Source organism: Zonotrichia leucophrys, chromosome 4 (assembly GCF_028769735.1).
Source record: "Zonotrichia leucophrys gambelii isolate GWCS_2022_RI chromosome 4, RI_Zleu_2.0, whole genome shotgun sequence".
NCBI classification, from domain to species: Eukaryota; Metazoa; Chordata; class Aves; order Passeriformes; family Passerellidae; genus Zonotrichia; species Zonotrichia leucophrys.
Genome location: NC_088173.1, coordinates 7,269,288 through 7,288,741, shown reverse-complemented (window position 1 = coordinate 7,288,741; position 19,454 = coordinate 7,269,288). Strand labels below are relative to the sequence as shown.

Here is a 19,454-nt window from a genome sequence, read left to right as displayed (position 1 = left end):
TGGGGAAGAAGGTCCAATGTGAGACTGCAAATGATGTAAGATTATATTAGAATCTGATTTCAGTTTTAGTAATCATGTTTCCAGAGTGTGCCATGGATGTCACTGAAAATGCAGTGATGGCAGTCAGAGTGACAACCACGGGAAGAACAGTAAGAGTGGATTGACAGTGTCCTGGTTAGTTAAGTCTAGTTTGCTAAACCTCAGTTGTCCTAATTTAAATTCTGGTTTCTCCTTTAAACAAGAATACCTTTTTTTTTTTTTTTTTTTTCCTGTAGACGACTAAGTGATTTTTGTGATTACTGTCCTTTTTGTAGCATCAAATTATTGCAGGCAAACACACATATTTCACAACCAAGAATAAATTATTTTAAGGAGCATCAGATCTGCAAAAAGTAATTATTAACACTGTTCCTTCCCTTCTCAACCCACCCCCTTCCCTGCCCCTTAATCCTGTCAGTGAGATCTAGACAAAAGCATATAACATAGCAGGGGGAAGTTACTTTGTATATGCTGAGTGCAGATACTAAAAATGAAAGAGACCAGCCCCTGTTAGGTCTGTTGAATAGGGGAATCTGGTTGGCAGAAAGGTACTGAAGCAGGAGAGTCACTGTGGAAAGCCTCTGGTGGTAATGAATGCAGAAACGTCCATCTGCTGTAGTGTTTTTAGGGGGCTGTGGTTGTCTAGAACATACAGTGTGACAAAACATCCCCTCATGTTGTGAGCAGCTGTTACTGACATCGTCATTATTTCCTGCCATCAGTTACAGCTGGCTCATTCTAACGTCAGCCGTTCTATATCTGATCATCGCTTTTCATTTGTTCTCTCTTTGCTTTGTGGAGCAATTGTCCCTAATGTATGTAAAGCTTAATGTGACAAATGTTGTTTACACACTGTGGAAGAGATGAAGCTCCTGTGATGCCTGGATGTCTATTCTTAGGTATTGTTGAGAGTCTGTTGGCAGCTTGCAGCCATGGGAGCAGTAATTGTGGCAGTGCGTTACAAGAAGGAACAAGAAGGAAAGTTACAAGCGCTAATCTTTGGCATCCAGTGAGCTGTCATTACATAGCTTTTCTCTGATATTTAAACTTATGTCTGTTTCCCATTTATTTTTCATGTATTTATAGACATTGTTTTCATTAACACTTGAAGGAGCTTAAGTTTCTAGGCAGAGAGCATAGTCAGTGGTTGTGTAGTTAGGTACAGGGAGTTCTAAATACTACCACAATACTGTTGCTCTTCAGAAGTGTTCTTCTGTATCTTATCGCAGTGAAACCATGTGTGACATTAAAAATGCAGTAATTTTAAAAGCTTGCAATGTTTAATTTCAGCAAATGCATATAAAATCAGCTATCCCTGCTCTTTTAAGAAAGTATGTAACAGTATCTATATACTACTTTCTAGGACAGAAAAATTTTTAAAGTACAACTAAAACCTGTGTGAAAATGGAAATTTGAAGGGCAGTAAGGCTTTTTTGCATGCTTACCCATAATTTTTGTAGTAAGAGACTGCTTACATAAAGGTGTTATGCAACTTCATCCTTCTTGAGTGGTTGGATGAGATCTTTAAGTCAATACGACTTAAAAATCTGCCTTTAAAAGCCCTGTCCTTCCCCAGTCCATCAGCACTGCTAAGAAAACATGAAAATTAATACCAGTGGTGGAAGAACACATTAAACTAGATGTGCTGAGCTAATGACATATGAAACATTCCCAGTAGTAACTTTGTCCTTTTGGGTAGTAGTAGTCTGTATCCTCTGACCATCACATGCAACACTGGTACTTGGTTGTAAGAGAGATCTGTCCTCAGAGCTATTGGTTATGATTAATGATTTAATCTAGTGAATTCTCCCTCAGCACTGAAGGACACTAAGAGTGGGCCAAAGGTCAGTTACGACAACATAATGGATGTTTATTTACAGCAACTCACATGCGTTGGATTCCACAATTCAAGAAGACAATAAAAGTTAATCTGCAATGTTTTCAGATTTCAAAAAGAAAAAAAAAAAGGATGTATTTTAAAGCCAAAATTAATATAAAATTTAAAGATTTAAAATCATTAGAGAAATTTATAGTGGGTCAGCTTATTAATGCATAATGCAAACTGCTTTCTAATATTTCTTCCACTCTATGAAAAAATCACATTTCATCAAAAGACTTGGAAAAATAGGCAGACTATATAAGATCCTTAAGGCCCATATACATGTCTTATTTTGACTTTTTATGCTGGGGATAAATTTGAAGCTTATGGATTCTCATGCCCCTGTGCTGTCATGCTTCCTTTAAAGCAGAAATAATAGCTTGAGTACTTGCATTAATCCTCTTTGTAGAAGTATATTCCAGAAAGCAGAGGAAATGCCTTCTATTGAGAGTTCCTCAGAGTCTCCTATCTTTGGAATTCAAACTTAATTTAGGCTAGAAAATAGTATTAGGGCAATGCAAATTAAAAAAGTGCTCCCAAACTAAAATTCCAATGCACCTTGCCTTTCTGTACGTTTTTGCTCACTATGCTTTTTTCATGTCAGATATCTTTGAAAACGGTTGTGAAATGGCTTGTCTTCAGTTAGGGCTCAAAGAGTCCATTGGAGATCATGGCTTTTTATGCTGGATGCTGTACAAACATGCACTGAGGGGCAGCATCCTGCCTCCAGAAGTTTATAGCCAACATGAAGAAAACAAGTAAAGGATGGGAAGAGAAAGTAATGTTGGCACATTAATGGCTTGGGAAGCCAAAACTGAGCAAGAAATTTGCAGTAGAGCAGAGAACTACTCAGTAACATTTATAGCCTGTATCTTTAGGAACAACATTATTTTTCATCTTGATTAAACCCTGAAAATTAATTTCACTTATTTATTCACTTAACTTGTGATCTAATGCACAGTGAATGTATGGCAAAACTCTCTGCCATAAGTCAACCTTTTTTTCCTCCCTCAGATTAATTCTAAAGAGCAAAACAATACAATAAAGGGAAAAGACTTCCTTTGATTTTCTAACTCTTTCTAGGAAAGAGTTAGATGTAAATATCTATATGCAACATATTTTATTATGCTGTAGTATCTGTGCTACAGTATCTGCAGTAGCCTGGTAAAGACTTGTAGAAAACCAAAGAGGTCAGAATAGGTCAACATGGTATGTTTGGAATGGAAGAAATTAACTAATGAAAATTAGGTTAATACTAAATAGGTTCTAAGAAGTTGTGAATAGTTTGTATGCAGTCAAATGTTCTTTGAATAGCTGCTGATATCACTCATAGTGGCAAATTTGATTCTGTGGTTGATTTTCTTAATCAATTAAATACTTTGATTTTCTAAAGCAATAAGTTAATTTTTTTCTGGTTGATTGTCTTAATCTTTTTTCTGTAATTAGTAAAAAGGAAAAACCAAATAGTATGATTTTCGCTGTGGGCTTAAAATAGGATGAAATATTAGGTCCAAAAAACAAATCCAGAAATATGTGTGGTGTCTTTTATTAAAAGGTGTCAACTGTTCAAAAAAATTTCATTCATGTCCTGTTAGAAAATGGAAAGGAATCAATCTTTATAGAGTAATAGATATCTGCCTGTCATGTTTAGTGTAATCCATGAGTGAGACCAGTGGTGTGGTTATTTCCTTTTTCCTGTTTTTGTGAACTTCACTTGAAACTTATCCTGTTCTTTGTTTCTCCTGCTGACAGTAAAATTAATTATCTTTTATCACATTTATAACAGCTAAACTTACTAAAATAATGAGATGTTATTAAAAACCTACATTTTAGAGTTAATTGAGTTTTTTGAAGTGTTTAGGAGAAAAAGATGACTGATCACATGGATCTTGTTTACACAGCTAATGAGAATTTTTGTTTTAAGGCTTTGAACAGGAAGCTATCAGCATACATTTGAGTTAATATCTATTACACAAAGTCCACAATGGGTTTAATTGTGTATGAATGATGTGTGGATATGTATGAGTTTGTACAGGCAGTCCTCCACTGGCATGCTTCAATTTTGTTTTAATCCACTTGATTTTGGCAACAAAAGCAGGTAAATATGCCAAGACAAAACAGCAGCTGCTAGGACCTCTGAATGAACAATCCCATAGGTAGTCTGTGACCCAGCTTTTATGCTGTCTTTTTATAGTGAACCTGTGTGGAGATGTCAAGTTATAGATGCAGAGGGAACTTTGCCATTCTGCAGTTTTAAGAAATGTTCAAATTTTACGCATTTATGAAATTAGCTTCAGAGTAATTTTTGAAGAAAAGGTATTGAGAAACCCTCTTGGAAGGACATTTAGAATCCTCTCTCATAAACCTTTCAGAGATGCTTTACCTTTTTTTAAAAGGTATTTCCTTTTAAACATTAAGCTACTGCACTGCTGGCAATCACTTTCCAGGTCTCCAAGGAATAAGGTGGGACAGTTTTCTTCTACCACCTTGTTGTCTCTTCGTGTTTTTCTCATGACTTCATCTGGTGTAGTTCTTGCCATGATCCAGGCACATGGAGTAGAGACTTCTTTCAGATGCTTATAAGTGGCTACCAGTTGTTTCCTGGGTTTTGCGGTCCTGTCTTTCACATCCTGTGCAATTGCTCTTAATCCACTTCCTTTTTAATGGCGCCTCTTTAGCCTAAGGAATTTAACATGACCCACAAAGGCTATTCCAGCTGTAGTTCTGGCAGTAGTTGTTTGCCCAGGAGATACAGAAGTTTAGAATTGAATTTAGAATTCAATTCACAAAAAAGCAGAGGTGATGTTCAGTGGATGAAGTGGTTTATACATAGAATGTTTGAAATCACGTCTTTTGTTTTAAATGTTGCCATGACTTGGCTTGCAGCCCTTCAGAATCCAGCACACTAATTGTGTGACAAAAACCCACACTGTTGTAAAATCTGTCTTTGGATATAACCGAGTCATAATCCAGTCTTCAGTTTTTAAATCTTCAGTTTTTAAATCTAAATTTTTAAGTCTGTTTAAGTGCAGTTGTGACTTGAACCACAAAACCTTGGAGGTCCAGCTAATGAAAAACATGTATAGTCAAATCCTGTCAAAAAGGAACACAAAAATTAGAGTGTAATAGTGTTGCAAATGCTTGCCCACATAAATAGTGTTCTCTGTCTGCTAGTTTTTGGGTTTTTTTGTGTGTCTTGTTATTGTTGATTTAAAGCATCCTCCCAAGGGAATTGATGTGTTATTGTTCAGCAGAAAAACTGAGGAATACACAGGGTCTGTGTTACTTGAAAAAGCCCAGAACACCAAAACAAATGAATAATTTTTTCATTAATGTTGTCCTTTTTAGCAGTTAATAAGCTTCCAATAGATGTAATTTAACCACTTGTTATAATAATGATTTTATGGTGTAATTTTTTGATAAGCAAAATGTTGAGGATAGAGTTGCTAATGGCAGATAGTCAATGTGTTGTGAGAAACATTTTGTAAGGCTTTATGCAATGTCAGTACTCAGTGTCAGCTCCAGTCTACCATCAAATTGATAGCACACTAATTCAAGGTGAAGTAGAACTAATTTACAGCAACGAGAAAGTGAAATGGTTGAGAGGTGTAATGCATTGGGGAGAGTTTCAAACTAGCAAAACTGTTTAATGTATCAGTAAAATAACACTAGATAGTTCCTGTATACTTCTGAAAGTGTTTATGTGCAGTAACAGATGTCATATGCAAAGCCATGATTGAAAACGTTTCAGTGATGAATTCAGTGTTTCAGACATGAATTTCTAAATATAAGGAGACAGTGAATAAAATCAGGATGACTTGAAATGGAAAATTGAATAGGTAATAAATAGATACATGGATCAAAACAAATCTACAATATGCAGATAACAGAAAGTGATGAAATATTTGCGCAGAAAAAGAATCAAGAAGTAAATAAATCCTCAAGCCCCAATTTGTGCTCTAAGGAAAGATAATTTTTCAAAAACCAAAATTTTATTTCTGTTGTCCTATGAGTATAACACGTTCTTCTTGAGACATGAGTGAGACTTTTAGTCTGTGTAACTGTTGAGGCTTGGCTGCTATGGGTGGGCCTAAATGGTCCCAATAGCATCTAGGTATGGAGCCTTAAGTTAACTCTGTGATGCCAGTTCTTTTACACAGGTGCAGTGTCAGGAAGGACAAACCAGGGACAAAATATAGGGGAAAAGGACAGAGAGGATGCTGGGAAGAATGTGTTTTTCACATTCAGAGAACTGTCCCTTCCCTGCCCACAAATTGTTTAGAATTGCTGGTGTGAATAATTTATCAATAAGTCATCATAAAGAAAGAGGGTATTAACTAAGAAATTAATTAAAAAATAAAAAGTTAGAAAAGCAATATGGAAATATAGACATTGGCATCCTGCATTGGCCAGAATTATGTGTGTGATCCAATGTGTGTGAAGCCAGCCTTTGCTGTAGCAGGCAGCACCAAAACTTTGTGCAGTGTTTCACCCTCCCCACTGATGTAACTTCAAATGTGTGTGTGATGGATGCACCAGAGTTAAAAGGCTATCATATAGAGAAACACTTTTGAGAACAGTCTGGGCATGGAAATGTCTGCTTGAAACTATATTTCACAATGCTGCACAGAGAAGTTAAGGGAAGGAGGCAGAAAGGAAAATCAGGAGGGCTGGTTATTTTATTAATGAATATGTTATTGACTGATTGCCTTCAGCCCTGTTGTTGCAATGATTTTATGTGTGTATTATCTGTTATAAGCTGTGGTTTATGGTTCCTAAGTTGGTATATTAACTAGAGATCATAAGTCATTCTTTTGCACATGCAATATATTATTAATAATATATTATTTCTTATAAATAAATAGTGATCATTTATGTAGCTTAAATAACTTTTATAAATACTCTTAAAATTAGCATGGCTTTTTGTTAATGTCTGTTTGCTAATTTATAAAATGCTTTTTCACAGAATAAAATTTATTTAATTTAATAAATTGCAGTAGTTGTAGGGTAGGAACTTTAGGTGAAACATTGCATTTTCATAAACATTGCAGGAGCATTAACACTGATCTTCCTGTTTTACTGGTGTATCTGGGCTCACAACCAGAAACATACAGATGAGGTAACAATTTATCTTAGTATGGTAGATAGAACTCTTCTTCTAGATATGAGTACACCCTATTGTGCAGCAGTTAGTAAAGAAAATGGTTTCATATAGTGGTGCTGAAAGAATCAGTATTTTCCTATTCTTCTGCTTGTTAGTCCCCATCTCAGGACATGTTTTTCCATGTCCTGTCAAGAGTATTTAGTCAGCTCCATGATAGATTGGATTTGGAAACTGATCTGAATTAAATTAGGAGTGACTGATGCTATCCATTGTGTAACAGCATGAAGTGCCGTGCTGGCACAAAGAATTAGGGAAGAGAGGTGGGGAGAGGTTTTGTAGCAGGCTGATGGGGAGTAGGACAGCTTCCTTAAATTGATGAGATCTGCTTCTGACAGATTTGTTTGTGAAACAATTTTAATGGGAACTTGAAGCAGCATGATAATGGCTTACAATGATTTTCTAGTTGACAGAGGAGATCCTTGAATGTCAGTGAGTGAGAAGTGTGTCTGATTCTTTAGGATTCCTTATAAGATGCAGCTCAGAAAATTTTAACTTGTTTTGATTCTTGAGGTCTTCTTTTTTGGCAATGCTCTGAAGTGCACAGGGAAACATGAGTTCTGGAAAACTGCATGAAATTAAGGGTACCTCTCATAGTCATCTGTGGAAATGGAAGGCAGTTCTTTAGGTACAGTATTGTTTTGGGTGTATTTATTATCCTGAAGGTACAAATACTTAGAGCAGCTGTGCAATGCATGATTTACTTCCAGTTAGTCGAGAATTCCTTTAGCAATGCTGTGATTGAAATACTGGTGTGTAATGCACAGGACTTCAGTTTCACTGTGCCAGCTTCTCTTTCCCAAGTGTGAATCCTGTTTGCTGAAATCAAAAGATCTTGTAACCTGGATTTTCAGGCATTTTTGAAGTTTGGTTGTTTAGTAAATGAAATTTCTATAGAGTAAACTAAATAAACGGTGTGCTCATAATTTGCATAATAAATACTAGGCAAGATTTTTCAGAAATTTGACTTCATTTAGGAGTCATTTTGGCAGATAGTACAATATTGTAAAAATAGCTGATATTTGTAGCAATGTTCTTAATAATACTTATTTCAACTGATTCATGGCTGAACTAAAGCTCTAATTAATTAATTTAGTGCCTCTCTCCTATTTTCACTGTTGTCTTTGAATCAATGATGGGATCAGTAAGAGAAATCTGGAAGGGCTGATTGCTGTAGTCAGGACAGATCATCCCAACTGATTATGGTCATTGTACAAACACAGTGAAAATTTTTGATAGATTTTTTTCTTTTCAATGCTACATTGCAATATTTATGCTTTGGCTGTACAGTGTGTGCTTTAGGAGTTTCTGATTGTTAGAGTATTATAAGCTCAACTTGTGATATCTTGTGCTGTCGTGGAAAGTGACTGGGGAGTCAGAGGGGATTTCTGAATTTGTCCCTTGCTGGTTCATAGAATCATACAATATCCTGGGTTGGAAGGTTCCCACAAGGATCATCCAAGTCCAGCTCCTGGCCCTGCACAGTAACATCTCCAAGGGTCACACCACGTGTCTGAGAGCATTGTCCAAGTGCTTCTTGAACTCTGTCAGGCTGGTGCAGTGACCACTTCCCTAGGGAGCCTGTTCCAGTGCCCAGACATCATCTGGGGCAAGAACCTTATCCTAATACCCAGCCTAAACCTCCCCTGACTCAGCTTCATGCTGTTTCCTCAAGTCCTGTCACTGGTCCCAGACTTGAAGAGATCAGTGTCTGCCCCTCCACTTCCCCTCATGAGGAAGTTGCAGACTATGATGAGGTCTCCTCCTCTCAGTCTCCTCGTCTCCAAGCTGAACAGACCAAGCGTCCTCAGTCTCTTCTCATATGGGTTCCCCTCTAGACCCTTCATCATCTTTATTGGCCTCCTTTGGAAGCTCTTTAATAGTTTAATATCTGTCTTACATTGTGGCACCCAGAACTGCCCCCAGGACTTGAGGTGGGGCTGCCCCAGTGCAGAGCAGAGTGGGACAATCCCCTCCTTTGCCCAGCTGGTGATGCTGTGCCTGATGCATCCTAGGACAGGGGTGTCCATCCTGGCTGCCAGGGCACTGCTGACTCAGATGTGACTCCTTATTTTGGTCAAAATAGTTTATCTGGGTTTTGTCTACAAAATAAATTATTGTGCTGACAAAAAATTCTAACTTGCATTGTAGAGACTGTATGTGTCCATTCTTAAGGATATCAACACAGTTTGGCCAGGTGTTCTGAAAAGCATTTCTAAGCCTGAAAGAGATGTTAAATAACAGCAGTTGATGTAGAAGATGTAAAATTCAACAGCAGCCACTGCTTCCTTTGTTCATTTTTGGATGGATAAGAAGAGTCTTTTTTATCTAATGGTATATTTGGATTTGTTCTCAGTTCCATTTTCACTGGAATCAGGAATTTATATTTCCCCCCTGTCTGAACAGCTTTCACAGTTCTGTGTGAGCTGTTTGTTAGGTATGGTCCTCTTGGATAGCAGATGTGTTCTAAGACTTTTGCAAGTATAACACTTTAGCTGTCTCTTTCCTGTTGCCATAAGATATGGCAACTATTAAGGAGTAGTTAATTTGAACTGTCATTCTTAGTGAAAAAAAATCTGTGTGGGCCCACGGAAGAGATTCCAGTCCAGCTTTTTCATCAGATTTGGTTTTGCCACTTTTCTGTTCTCATAGCCTTTAAACAGATTGTTCTTCCATGCTGCAGGCAATCCATTCAGTATCTCCATCTTTTTCATTCTCATTGTGTAACCCAGGCTTTTTTCAGTCTCTTGGAAAGGGCACTCCTCTTGTGGCTCATCTGTAGTTGCCAAGCTTCATGACTGTAAATGGGGTATTCATGGGTGTATGAGTTAGAAGTGACCTTCTGCACTATCTTAATAAATCCTTAAATCCTTTTGCTGAGTCCCTGGTGGGCAGATGAGTGGACACTTACCTGCAGTTCAGCCAGTTCATGCCTGGCCTTAATCTTGTCTAAGCAGCTCTAACCATTATTCAGGCTCCCACTCCCAGGAAACTGAGCTGCTGTGCCTTTTACCAGGTTCGCCTCTGAGGCCTTTTTTTTCTTTTAAGATGTTCCATGTTTCTCAGACTATGAGCTGTATATTTTTACAGGTAATTTTGCGTCTTTGTACTTACACACATGAACCTGTTTTGAGAACACTACATGCATTTAAGCTAAAAACTAGGTGGGACGTAGTACTTTGCTTTTAGTGTTGCAAAGTGTTACATGGAATTGAGATGCCATCTTTCAGAGTTGCTATATGGATTCAATACATTTTTGTCAGGTGAAATAAATACAAAAATCTAAAATAATCTTGCTTTCTTTTCAGATTTTATTATGTAAAGAAGCAAATTACAGATTTAAATTCCTATCTAAGAGACAAAATAGAAATTCAAACTTTCAAATGAACTTGAAAGTTAGAGATGAAAACCAAACAAGAAAAGATAAAAATACATATTTTTCTTGATTATGTGAAACATTAGCAACCAATTTGTTTAAAAATCCATGAATCAAGAAGTGATATTGGGAGGTTTATGAGTTTGTCTGATAAAACTGTCAGTGACTGTGCTGCTCTCCATATTGAAGTACTTGTGAGAGGGCACTGAGAATGATTTCACAAGAATGGTCACTGTAGAAAACTGTAATCCTGGGTGTGTGTGTTTGCTCTGCTGTAGAAACTTCTTTTTCTGACATTTATATTCTCTGAAAGTCGTTATTGTTAGAATATCATGAAAAGTATTAAAGACAGTTAGAACACACAAAGGCTGGTGTGTGAGCTAATCACTCCAACTTGTTTGATTTCAGGGCTGTAGCAATAAAGAGTAACCTCAGTTTTCTTCTTCCCATTATTTCATGATGTTTCAGTTTGTCCTTGCCCTCATCCCCCCTGCCCCAGCAATCTCTCACAATTGTATGACCAGTTCATTTATTTTGCCTCAGGCCTGAGATCTGTCACCATTCTTAGCATGTGTACTTGTGTATGAATGATACAGCAAAACATCCTGCAGTTGTTTTTAACTTGTCTCAGTACCTGAATACAGCTTATTGTGTGGCCACAGAAAAAGTTATCCTGAAACAACTGAAGGGATAAAGCTGGGGAAAGAACAGTAATGAGAACCAGCAGAAAATGTTCATCTGTCTGCCTGCAGTCAGGTTGTCTAATGAGCCACAAATGTGACCTTTAGCAATGCAGCCAACAGTTGTGTGTTCTCAGAGTGATCTTTGTGCTGCATTTCAGCTCTGGCATAACAACTTGGTTGTAAGCCTTTTGCAAATCATTTACCTTCTATTGTTTTAACCTGTAAAATTGCAATAATTAATTTCTCAACAGGGCATGTCTATAGCAGTGCTTTTACCAGTGGAGATACTATTGTGAAGACACAAAGAAATACCACAGATAATATTGAGCATTAGATATATTATTGTGTTTACCAGGTTGCATGAGGAGCTTCTGCAGGATGGTTAATTGTTGATTTTATTTAATTTAATGCTTTTTTCAGCTCTAGCAATTTCTACTTCTCCCTCTCATGACATCTTATTCCTTCTTTGCATGTATCCTTTTGGAGGACCCAATCAATTGCTTCTTTTTCTTTGGTCACAATACTCTTCAATTGAATGAGTTATTTGACCTCGTATTTACAGCCTAAAACCAGCTCTTACAAGCAGCAAAACTGAAAGTAGCACGGAACCAGATCTTTTGGGAACTAAGCTGCATACAGTGCTGCTGCTTCCAGAAAAGACATGCTGCATCTCAGTGTCTTCTGAGGTTGGGAGTCAGACTCTTTAGCTAACTTGAGTCTTGAGCTAACCTTAGAAAATGTGGTCAATTCTGAAGCAAGAGGAAAACAGTCACCATGAGGATCTTCCCTCTCCTTACAGCTTCTTGGAGTACTATTTCTTTGATAACTTCTAGTACTTAAAACACTAAGAAACAGAGTCTACTGAGGACCCCTGTGCACATTGTAATGTGATTGCAAAGAAGAGAAGAAGTAAATTCTGAAAAAAATTAATCTAAAAATGTAAAAGATCTCTGAGTTCTAAGAAGCAGGTCCCTGTAGAATTATAATTAGGCAATCTGAGTTCTAGTGTAAGTGAATGCTCGGTGATTGCCACAACAAGGAAGTCAGATCTTCTGCTTTCAGACAGTGTTTAACCTCTTTGGAAACTTAAAATCACTTAACAGAGTATATACTGTATTGAATATATGTGCTTCAATGAGTATTTAATACGAAACTTCTGATAGACAGCTTCTTCAATGATACCTTACGCAAATTTAAAGCCCTTATATATTCTCTCTACCTTTAATATGCTTTTTAATAAGCTATAAAGAAGATTTCTATTTTTTTTTTTTTGTTCCCTACATTTCTTAATTTTGGCATTTCTATGCAGCTGAATTTACTGAAGTGTGGGTTTTGTGTCTGGGGAAACCAACCACAGAGATAAAAATATGTCATATTTTCTTTCTTTCATCAAACTCCAATTTCAGGAGCTTTTCTATTAATGTCCTGAAGAGCAGAATCACATGCTAATATATTACAACCTGCTTCTATGCCTGCCACTGGTGCCAAATCAATTATGGTAAGATTGCTATAGACCTGCCAGTTTATTTTAAAAATGATTAGTCTCTGAGTAGCTGTAAATAAGACTAATCAAGATAAAGACTATTAATAATATTTTCATCCTCCAGCAAATTAAGCAATAAGTCCATAATAAACTTGATCACTATCCAGAAATATTTAATTTATGGAGCACACATGACTCAACATTGAAACTGGGCCAAATTTTGCAGTAATCACTGGATAATCCCATGTTTTCTGATTTGTCACAGCTTCTCTAGGGGCTACAAATTTTGCTTGGTTATTTGATCACCACATAGTTGTCTTTTAGAAGACTGGTAATTTCCAAATTATTACTGTTCTGTGCATGTGTGGTAGGTTGACCCTGGCTGGTCACCAGGTGCTCTCCAAAGCTGCTCTGTTACTCCCCTCCTCAGCTGGATTGGGAATCTAGAACAAGTCTCACGGATTGAGATGTGGACAAGGAGAGATCTGCCACCAGCTACTGTCATAGGCTGACTTGACGTGGGGAAAGGAATTTAATTCACTGCCGATCAAATCAGAGCAAGGACATGAGAAAAGTAACCCCAAATCTTAAAATAACTTCCTCACAGCCTTCTCTTCTTCCTGTGTTTAAATTTGGTCATGAATTCTCTACCTCCTGTCCCTTCCCTTCAGAGGTGCAGGGGATGGCAAGTGTGTTTTGCGGAGAAAGAAGAAACCTCACAACTTTATAAAAGTTGTAAAGCTCGGTATGTTTATTTACGGCGCCGGATGCATACGGAGAAAATTCTCCTCAAAAGGCATGCGTACCCCTGAAAATTTCAGACCTCCTTTTATCCCCCTTCCAAATGCATATGCATACAGTTTCACAATAAGTTCATACATATTCATCCCGCATGACATTTAGCACCAGTTCTTCTTTATCAAAGGAATTTCTAGGTTGGGGCAAATTGACCTCGTGGTCTTTTCTGTTTTTCTTTCTCTGTCTCCTTGCTGTCTCGGCATACGAGTTTTTCCTTCAGCTTTGGCCTCACAGACTTTTCACCGTTGTTAGACACTTCATCTAATTCAGGATGGATCCCTACTCTGTCTCAAGTGTGGCCTGTGGTCAGTTCATCACACATTGTCACTGTCACTCCTTCCTTCTCAGGGGAAGGATTCCTCACACTCTTCCTCTTCACCATGGGGTCCCTCTTATGGGGGACACAGCCCTTCAGGAACTTCTCCATTGTGAATCCTTGCCATGGGCTGCGTTCCTCATGAGCTGCTGCAGTGTGGGTCCCTCCCACAGTGTGCAGTCCTTCAGGAACTTCAGGCTGCTCCAGTGTTGGTTCATCACAGGGTCACAGGTTCTGCCAGCAAACTGCTCCAGCGTGGGGTCCCTGGGGGTCACAGCTTCCTTTGGGCATCCACCTGTTCCAGAGTAGAGTCGTCCAGGGACTGCACCTTCTGCCCCACCTGCTGCACTGACCTTGGTATCTAGACTTGCTTCCCTCCCATATTCTCACTCCTTTCTCCTGGCTGCAGTTGCCTTGCGCAGATTTTTTTCCCTGCCTCCTTAAATATTGCAGAGGTACAGCAGCCATCAGTGATGGGCTCAGCTTTGGCCAGTGGTGGTTCTGTCTGTCATCTGACTGGAGTTGGCTCTGTCAGACACAGGAGAAGTTTCTGGCAGCTTCTTACAGGAGCCACCCCTGTATCCCTCCCACTACAAGCACCTTGCCATGCAAATCCAATACCATATAAATAAAAGAGGTGAACTTTTTGTATTTTTGGGTTTTTTCCTCATACGGATGTAAAGAATTCAATGTGCAGATAGATATTCTGAAAAAATTACATTTTTAGAAGCTTTTTAACAATTATGCGTAAGTATAACTCTGCATAGTTATATTTTAATCTAACTTTTTAATGTTATTTTTTTTAAATTTTGATTTAAATGAATGTCCAGTATGTTGAAAGACCTTTGAAAACAAGGAACCATATAGATGGAAGTTTTCTGTAGTTACATTTGAAGATATTGAAATACACATGCTACTATTGTCTGGTTGTTAAATGTCAGGCTATAGCTGAGGTGTGGTGCTTTAACAGTTAATGATTTAAGTGTGGGTCAGGAAAAACAGAGATCATATCAAATACTCCAGACTTGTATGAAACTTAGTCTGGGAGTCCTCAAGAACTCTTTATGCTTTATTTATTTATTTGTTTGGGATTTTTTGCAAATAGCATTCCCATTGGTAGAAATCATGTGTACAGATTGGTTTAAACTGTGATTAGTAGATCTCTGTCAGAGACCTGTTAAATTCAAGTAATGTCCCTACTGACACTTTTTTTGAGAACAAAAAATATACTGAGCAAAATGTAATGCCTTCAGATTACTCCTTGTGATCATCAGGTATGCTCCATTGCACCAGTAAATGAGGTAGACTCACTGCTTACAATACTTTTCACTCTAATACAGTTTGTAGCATATTTTTTTGTTTTGCAAAAAATGAACAGAATGTTAAATTAAGCATATCAGATTGAATAAAATACAGGGTTATCACCAACAGGTCAAATCAATACTCCATTTTAGTTTTGTGACATCTTATTTCTTACAGATATTTTGAAATTCAAGTGCCTTCTCTAGTAAGTAGCAGCATTTCTTTTGGCATTTTTCTGTACTAGGGAACCTCTGTCAAACCAGAAGTGTTATTAGTATGTTAGCTAAGAAGGAAAAGCTTAAAAATGTCTGGAGACAGTCACTTGCCCTGTCAAATCCCCTTTATTTAAGGAGTTTCTCAGGCTCCAGATAGGAGGCAGTAATGGCTGCTGAGGAGCTCTTGTGCCCTTTCTTTCTCTGCATATTGAATAGGTTCTGTAAAAAGAAGAAGAGTGTTTCAGAACATCTTTATCTGAAGAGCCTTTGCAAGTCAGAGAAACTTAGTTTGCCAGTACAATGTGCAGAACTAATAAGTGGCAGCTCTTCTGTCCTCAGATGAAACCATTCTTGGTTTTGTACACAGCTGTATAGGTGATCTTCGGTGCAAAAATTTTCCATCTTTCAACAGATCACAATAAAAAAATCTGGTGGTGAGAAGGGCTATTTTGGAATATATATGGTTCTTTGCAGGCAACAATAATCTGCCATCCCAGAAGCTGCAAGAGACAATTTTAGAGATAAATTCCTTGATTTGATTCTGAGATAAGTTCAGTACTCAGCATGGGAAGTGCATTGCGTAAAACTCCTAAGCATTACTTGGAGAATTTATCTCTAAAAATGCCTTTTATAAAAAGTGGTTCCAGCCAGAGTATGTAAAGAACTCAGTAACAACACTGGCAGCACACTTGTCTTTCTAGATACTAAGCAGAGAAAGGCAGCCGTACTGACTTCCAAATACTTATGTAAGTGAATATTGCTTTATATCAAACTCTTAGTTATCATTGTGGTGAGGCAGCTCTGGCAGCTTTTATATTTCTTTCTTATGGTTTCTGCCATGTCACGCAGTTGCTAAAAAGTACCATGTTATTCTCTGTTACTGTCAAATGAAACACTAAGTTGGTAAATTTTTAGGTACTGTAAACTTCTTCAGTTCAGGCCACTTCCTTGTGACTGAATATGGAATTCTAGCCATGGTTTTGAGATGGGTAGATACAACTGAGAGTCAGATGTAAAGAGAAAGATGTCTGTGGTGTACCAGGAAAAGATTCTTCTGTGGCATTGTGAGTGGTTATTAATAAAGCCAAACTTGATTTGCTAAAGCCTAAGAGGTTCTGCAGTCATTTAAACATAAACTGCAAAAATGTTGGGTTGAAAATTTAATCACTGTAAGGGTATGGGTGTAGCCCTGTAGAGCACAAGATTTGTCTAAAGCATTTATTATTACTTTTTGCACTTTGTAAAAAGTTCTCACATACTGCTAAAGTAATAATAATTTTTAATTTTGCTCTGTTTCTTGTTTTTAGTCGAGGCCTCTTGCCCTGCAGGACGTTTTGTGAGGCAGCAAAAGAAGGCTGTGAACCAGTCCTGGGTATGGTGAATGCTTCTTGGCCAGACTTCTTGAAGTGCTCTCAATTCCAGAACAAAACTGAGAATGACACCACTACAAGGGTATGCTTCTCACCACACCAAGAAAAAGGAAAGCAGTGTATGTTTCCATTCTTAACTGTTACACTGTGTTTATGAGTTTTCATTTAATAATTTATTTTCTTCCTGTGTAGGAAAAGCTCTGGGGTGAAAGTATTATTTATTGTTCTATGTTCCATCTTATTACTGTAATAAAGTCTCGTTGTCAGTTGATTATAGTTTGCAGTGCTTTAATTGTTCAGGCTGATTTTTTTTCAGACTTGTGTTGCTTTAAGGCCTTTTTATTTTAAATCAAAAATTCTGAGCTGTTTCAAGGAAAGCAATATGACCTGTTTGTTGACTTTTTGTTTGCTAGCTCTAATAAATAGAAGTGTGTTATTTGCAGTAGGAACCCGATGCACAGGCCAAATTTGAAGTGTATCTCCTTTATCCTTGCTGTAAAAATGAGCCCAAAACTCATCAAGAGGTAAACTTCTCAAAAAGCATGGTCTTTATATGCCCACACATAAAGTCATAGAATCATTTTTTATCTTGAAAAAGATATTGAAGGTCATCCAGTCCAGCTGTTAACTCAGCACTGCCAAATCCACCACTAAACCATGTCCCTAAGTGTCATGCCTATGCATCTTTTAGATACCTGCAGGGATGATGACTACACCACTTACCTGGGAGGCCTGTTCCCATGACTGACCAGCCTTCCCATGGAGAAATGGGAAACCTCTCCTGGTTCTCCTCGAAGCTTTTTCCTCCTGTCATATCGCTTGTTACTTGGAGGAAGAGACTCACTACCACCTTTATACAACCTCCTTTCTGGCAGTTGTAGAGAGTGATCAGGTCTCCCCTGAGCATTTTTTCCCCTAGGCCAAGTAAGCCCAGATCCCTCACCACTCCTCCTTAGACTTGCACTCTGTGGACCCTTCCCCTGCTCTGTTGCCCTTCTCTAGACATGCTCCAGCACCTCAATGTCTTTCTTGTATTGAGGGCTAAAACAAACACAGGATTCCAGCTGTGGTTTCACCAGTGCCAAGTACAGCAGGGGACAGTCATTGCCCTGGTCCTGCTGTCCACAATGTTGCTGACACAGGCCAGGGTGCCATTGGCCTGCTTGGCCCCCTGGGCACTCCCTGGCTCATGTTCAGCCAGCTGTTGACCAGCATTCCCTGGTCATTTTCCACTGGGCAGCTTTCCAGCCAGTCTCTAAAAACAAGACATTTCCATCTCCTCAGAGGTGCTGCTGTGTTCTCTAGATCCAGATCTAGAGGTGAGATCACAGCTGAGAGCAGTAAGCCTGACTTTTTCTCACTGACCCCATTGCTGGAGTTCCCTTGCTGGCATTTGAGACTTTGCTGTTGATAGGCGTTCTGTGAGATGAAGAGACTGAGGCTTGTACAGTCTATCTTTGGCTTCTAGCTTTGTTAATGACTTCTGTGTGACAGTAAACAAGAAGAAATGGTATGATGAAAACTGTTTTTCAATTTTTTATTAAAAACCCCTGAGAATATATTCTTTAAATCTACCTTAAAAGGTCAGGGAAGTTTTAAATTATTTCTTTGAATGTTTGTTAATGGTACAGTTAAAATAGATGATGTATCCTGGGCTACCTCCTTGCAGTTCCTGAGTATACATAATGATATAGCCTAAAATTATTAGACCAAGTCTTTTACCAGCTGGATTCTCTCCAGCTGTAAAGGCAAATTTTTAGAGTTGTGAAGTAAAGGAGACTGTTGTCCATATCTGCCTTCATCTGTGGGACTTTTTGTTCTGGCTGAGGTAGGGAAGGATCCTAAGGATTGTGTCTTGTTGAAGTTGAATGACTGCCAGTTAAATTGAACACTGTCCACAAATTTTTATTATAGAGTCCTGTGGTATTTTGTGCAAGTTGCTGTAGTGAAAGCTGCTGGGACCAGTGTGTTAACTGTATGATAAAAATATATAATATGTATGCTGAAAAAAATAGATCTAATAGATCTCTCTAAATTGGAACATTAAGCAAGTAAATATAATTTTTTTTTTTCTGTGCCTCAAATTCCTTATGTAAAGTGGGGCTAAAAGTGTCCTTTTAGCTCACAGGGTTGCTGTAACCGTTGTTTGTTACAGCTGGTCACAGTGTTCAAAAGCCCCACCAAATCTAGAGAGCTGAGCTAAGACTAAACCAGAAGAGATTTTGTCACTTATGAAACTTTCCAGTTTCAGAATAGCCTGTGGCTAAAATAATATATTTACTATTGTTAGAGAAGGAGCTGTTAAGAATAGTGCCTGGTTAATTATTATTCCATAATCTGTATGACAGGATTGGTATTCATCTGGTAGTGAACTGCAGAAATTATGGGTAAGTACACAGTGCTTTTTCTTACCAGGGGAAAAATTGTAGAGCCAGATGTGAGATTGGCTGCTCCTACCTGACAGACTGTGAAGATCCTTATTGTTCTACTTATTGTCAGTTTCTGACATCTTGTTGTATAAAACAAAAGGGGTTTTTAAAATTGAATTTTTCATCATGCATGATGATAGGAATGGTTTTCATGTGGAATGAGAGACTGTGATTGAACTGTGTTCCAGGACCTGCAGGGAGCCTACAAGAAAGACGGAGACAGGCTATTTACAAAAACATGTGGTGACAGGACAAGGGGAAATGGCTTCAGACTGAGAGTAGGTTTAGATTAGATATTAGGAAGAAAATCTTTACTGTGGGGGTGGTGAGGCACTGCAACACGCTGCTCAGAGAAGTTGTGGATGCCCCATCCCTGGAAGTGTTCAAGGCCAGGCTGGATGGG

At 38.2% G+C, this 19,454-nt stretch overlaps 1 protein-coding gene across 1 annotated transcript in view; it reads left to right on the top strand.

The window, feature by feature from the left end:
• CORIN (corin, serine peptidase) overlaps positions 1–19,454 on the top strand; it is a 116,015-nt gene that overhangs the window by 42,448 nt on the left and 54,113 nt on the right. Inside the window, exon 5 of the mRNA XM_064710351.1 lies at positions 16,560–16,741. Within this exon, the coding sequence (XP_064566421.1) occupies positions 16,560–16,741 (182 nt within the window). The remainder of the gene's footprint in view (positions 1–16,559; positions 16,742–19,454) is intronic.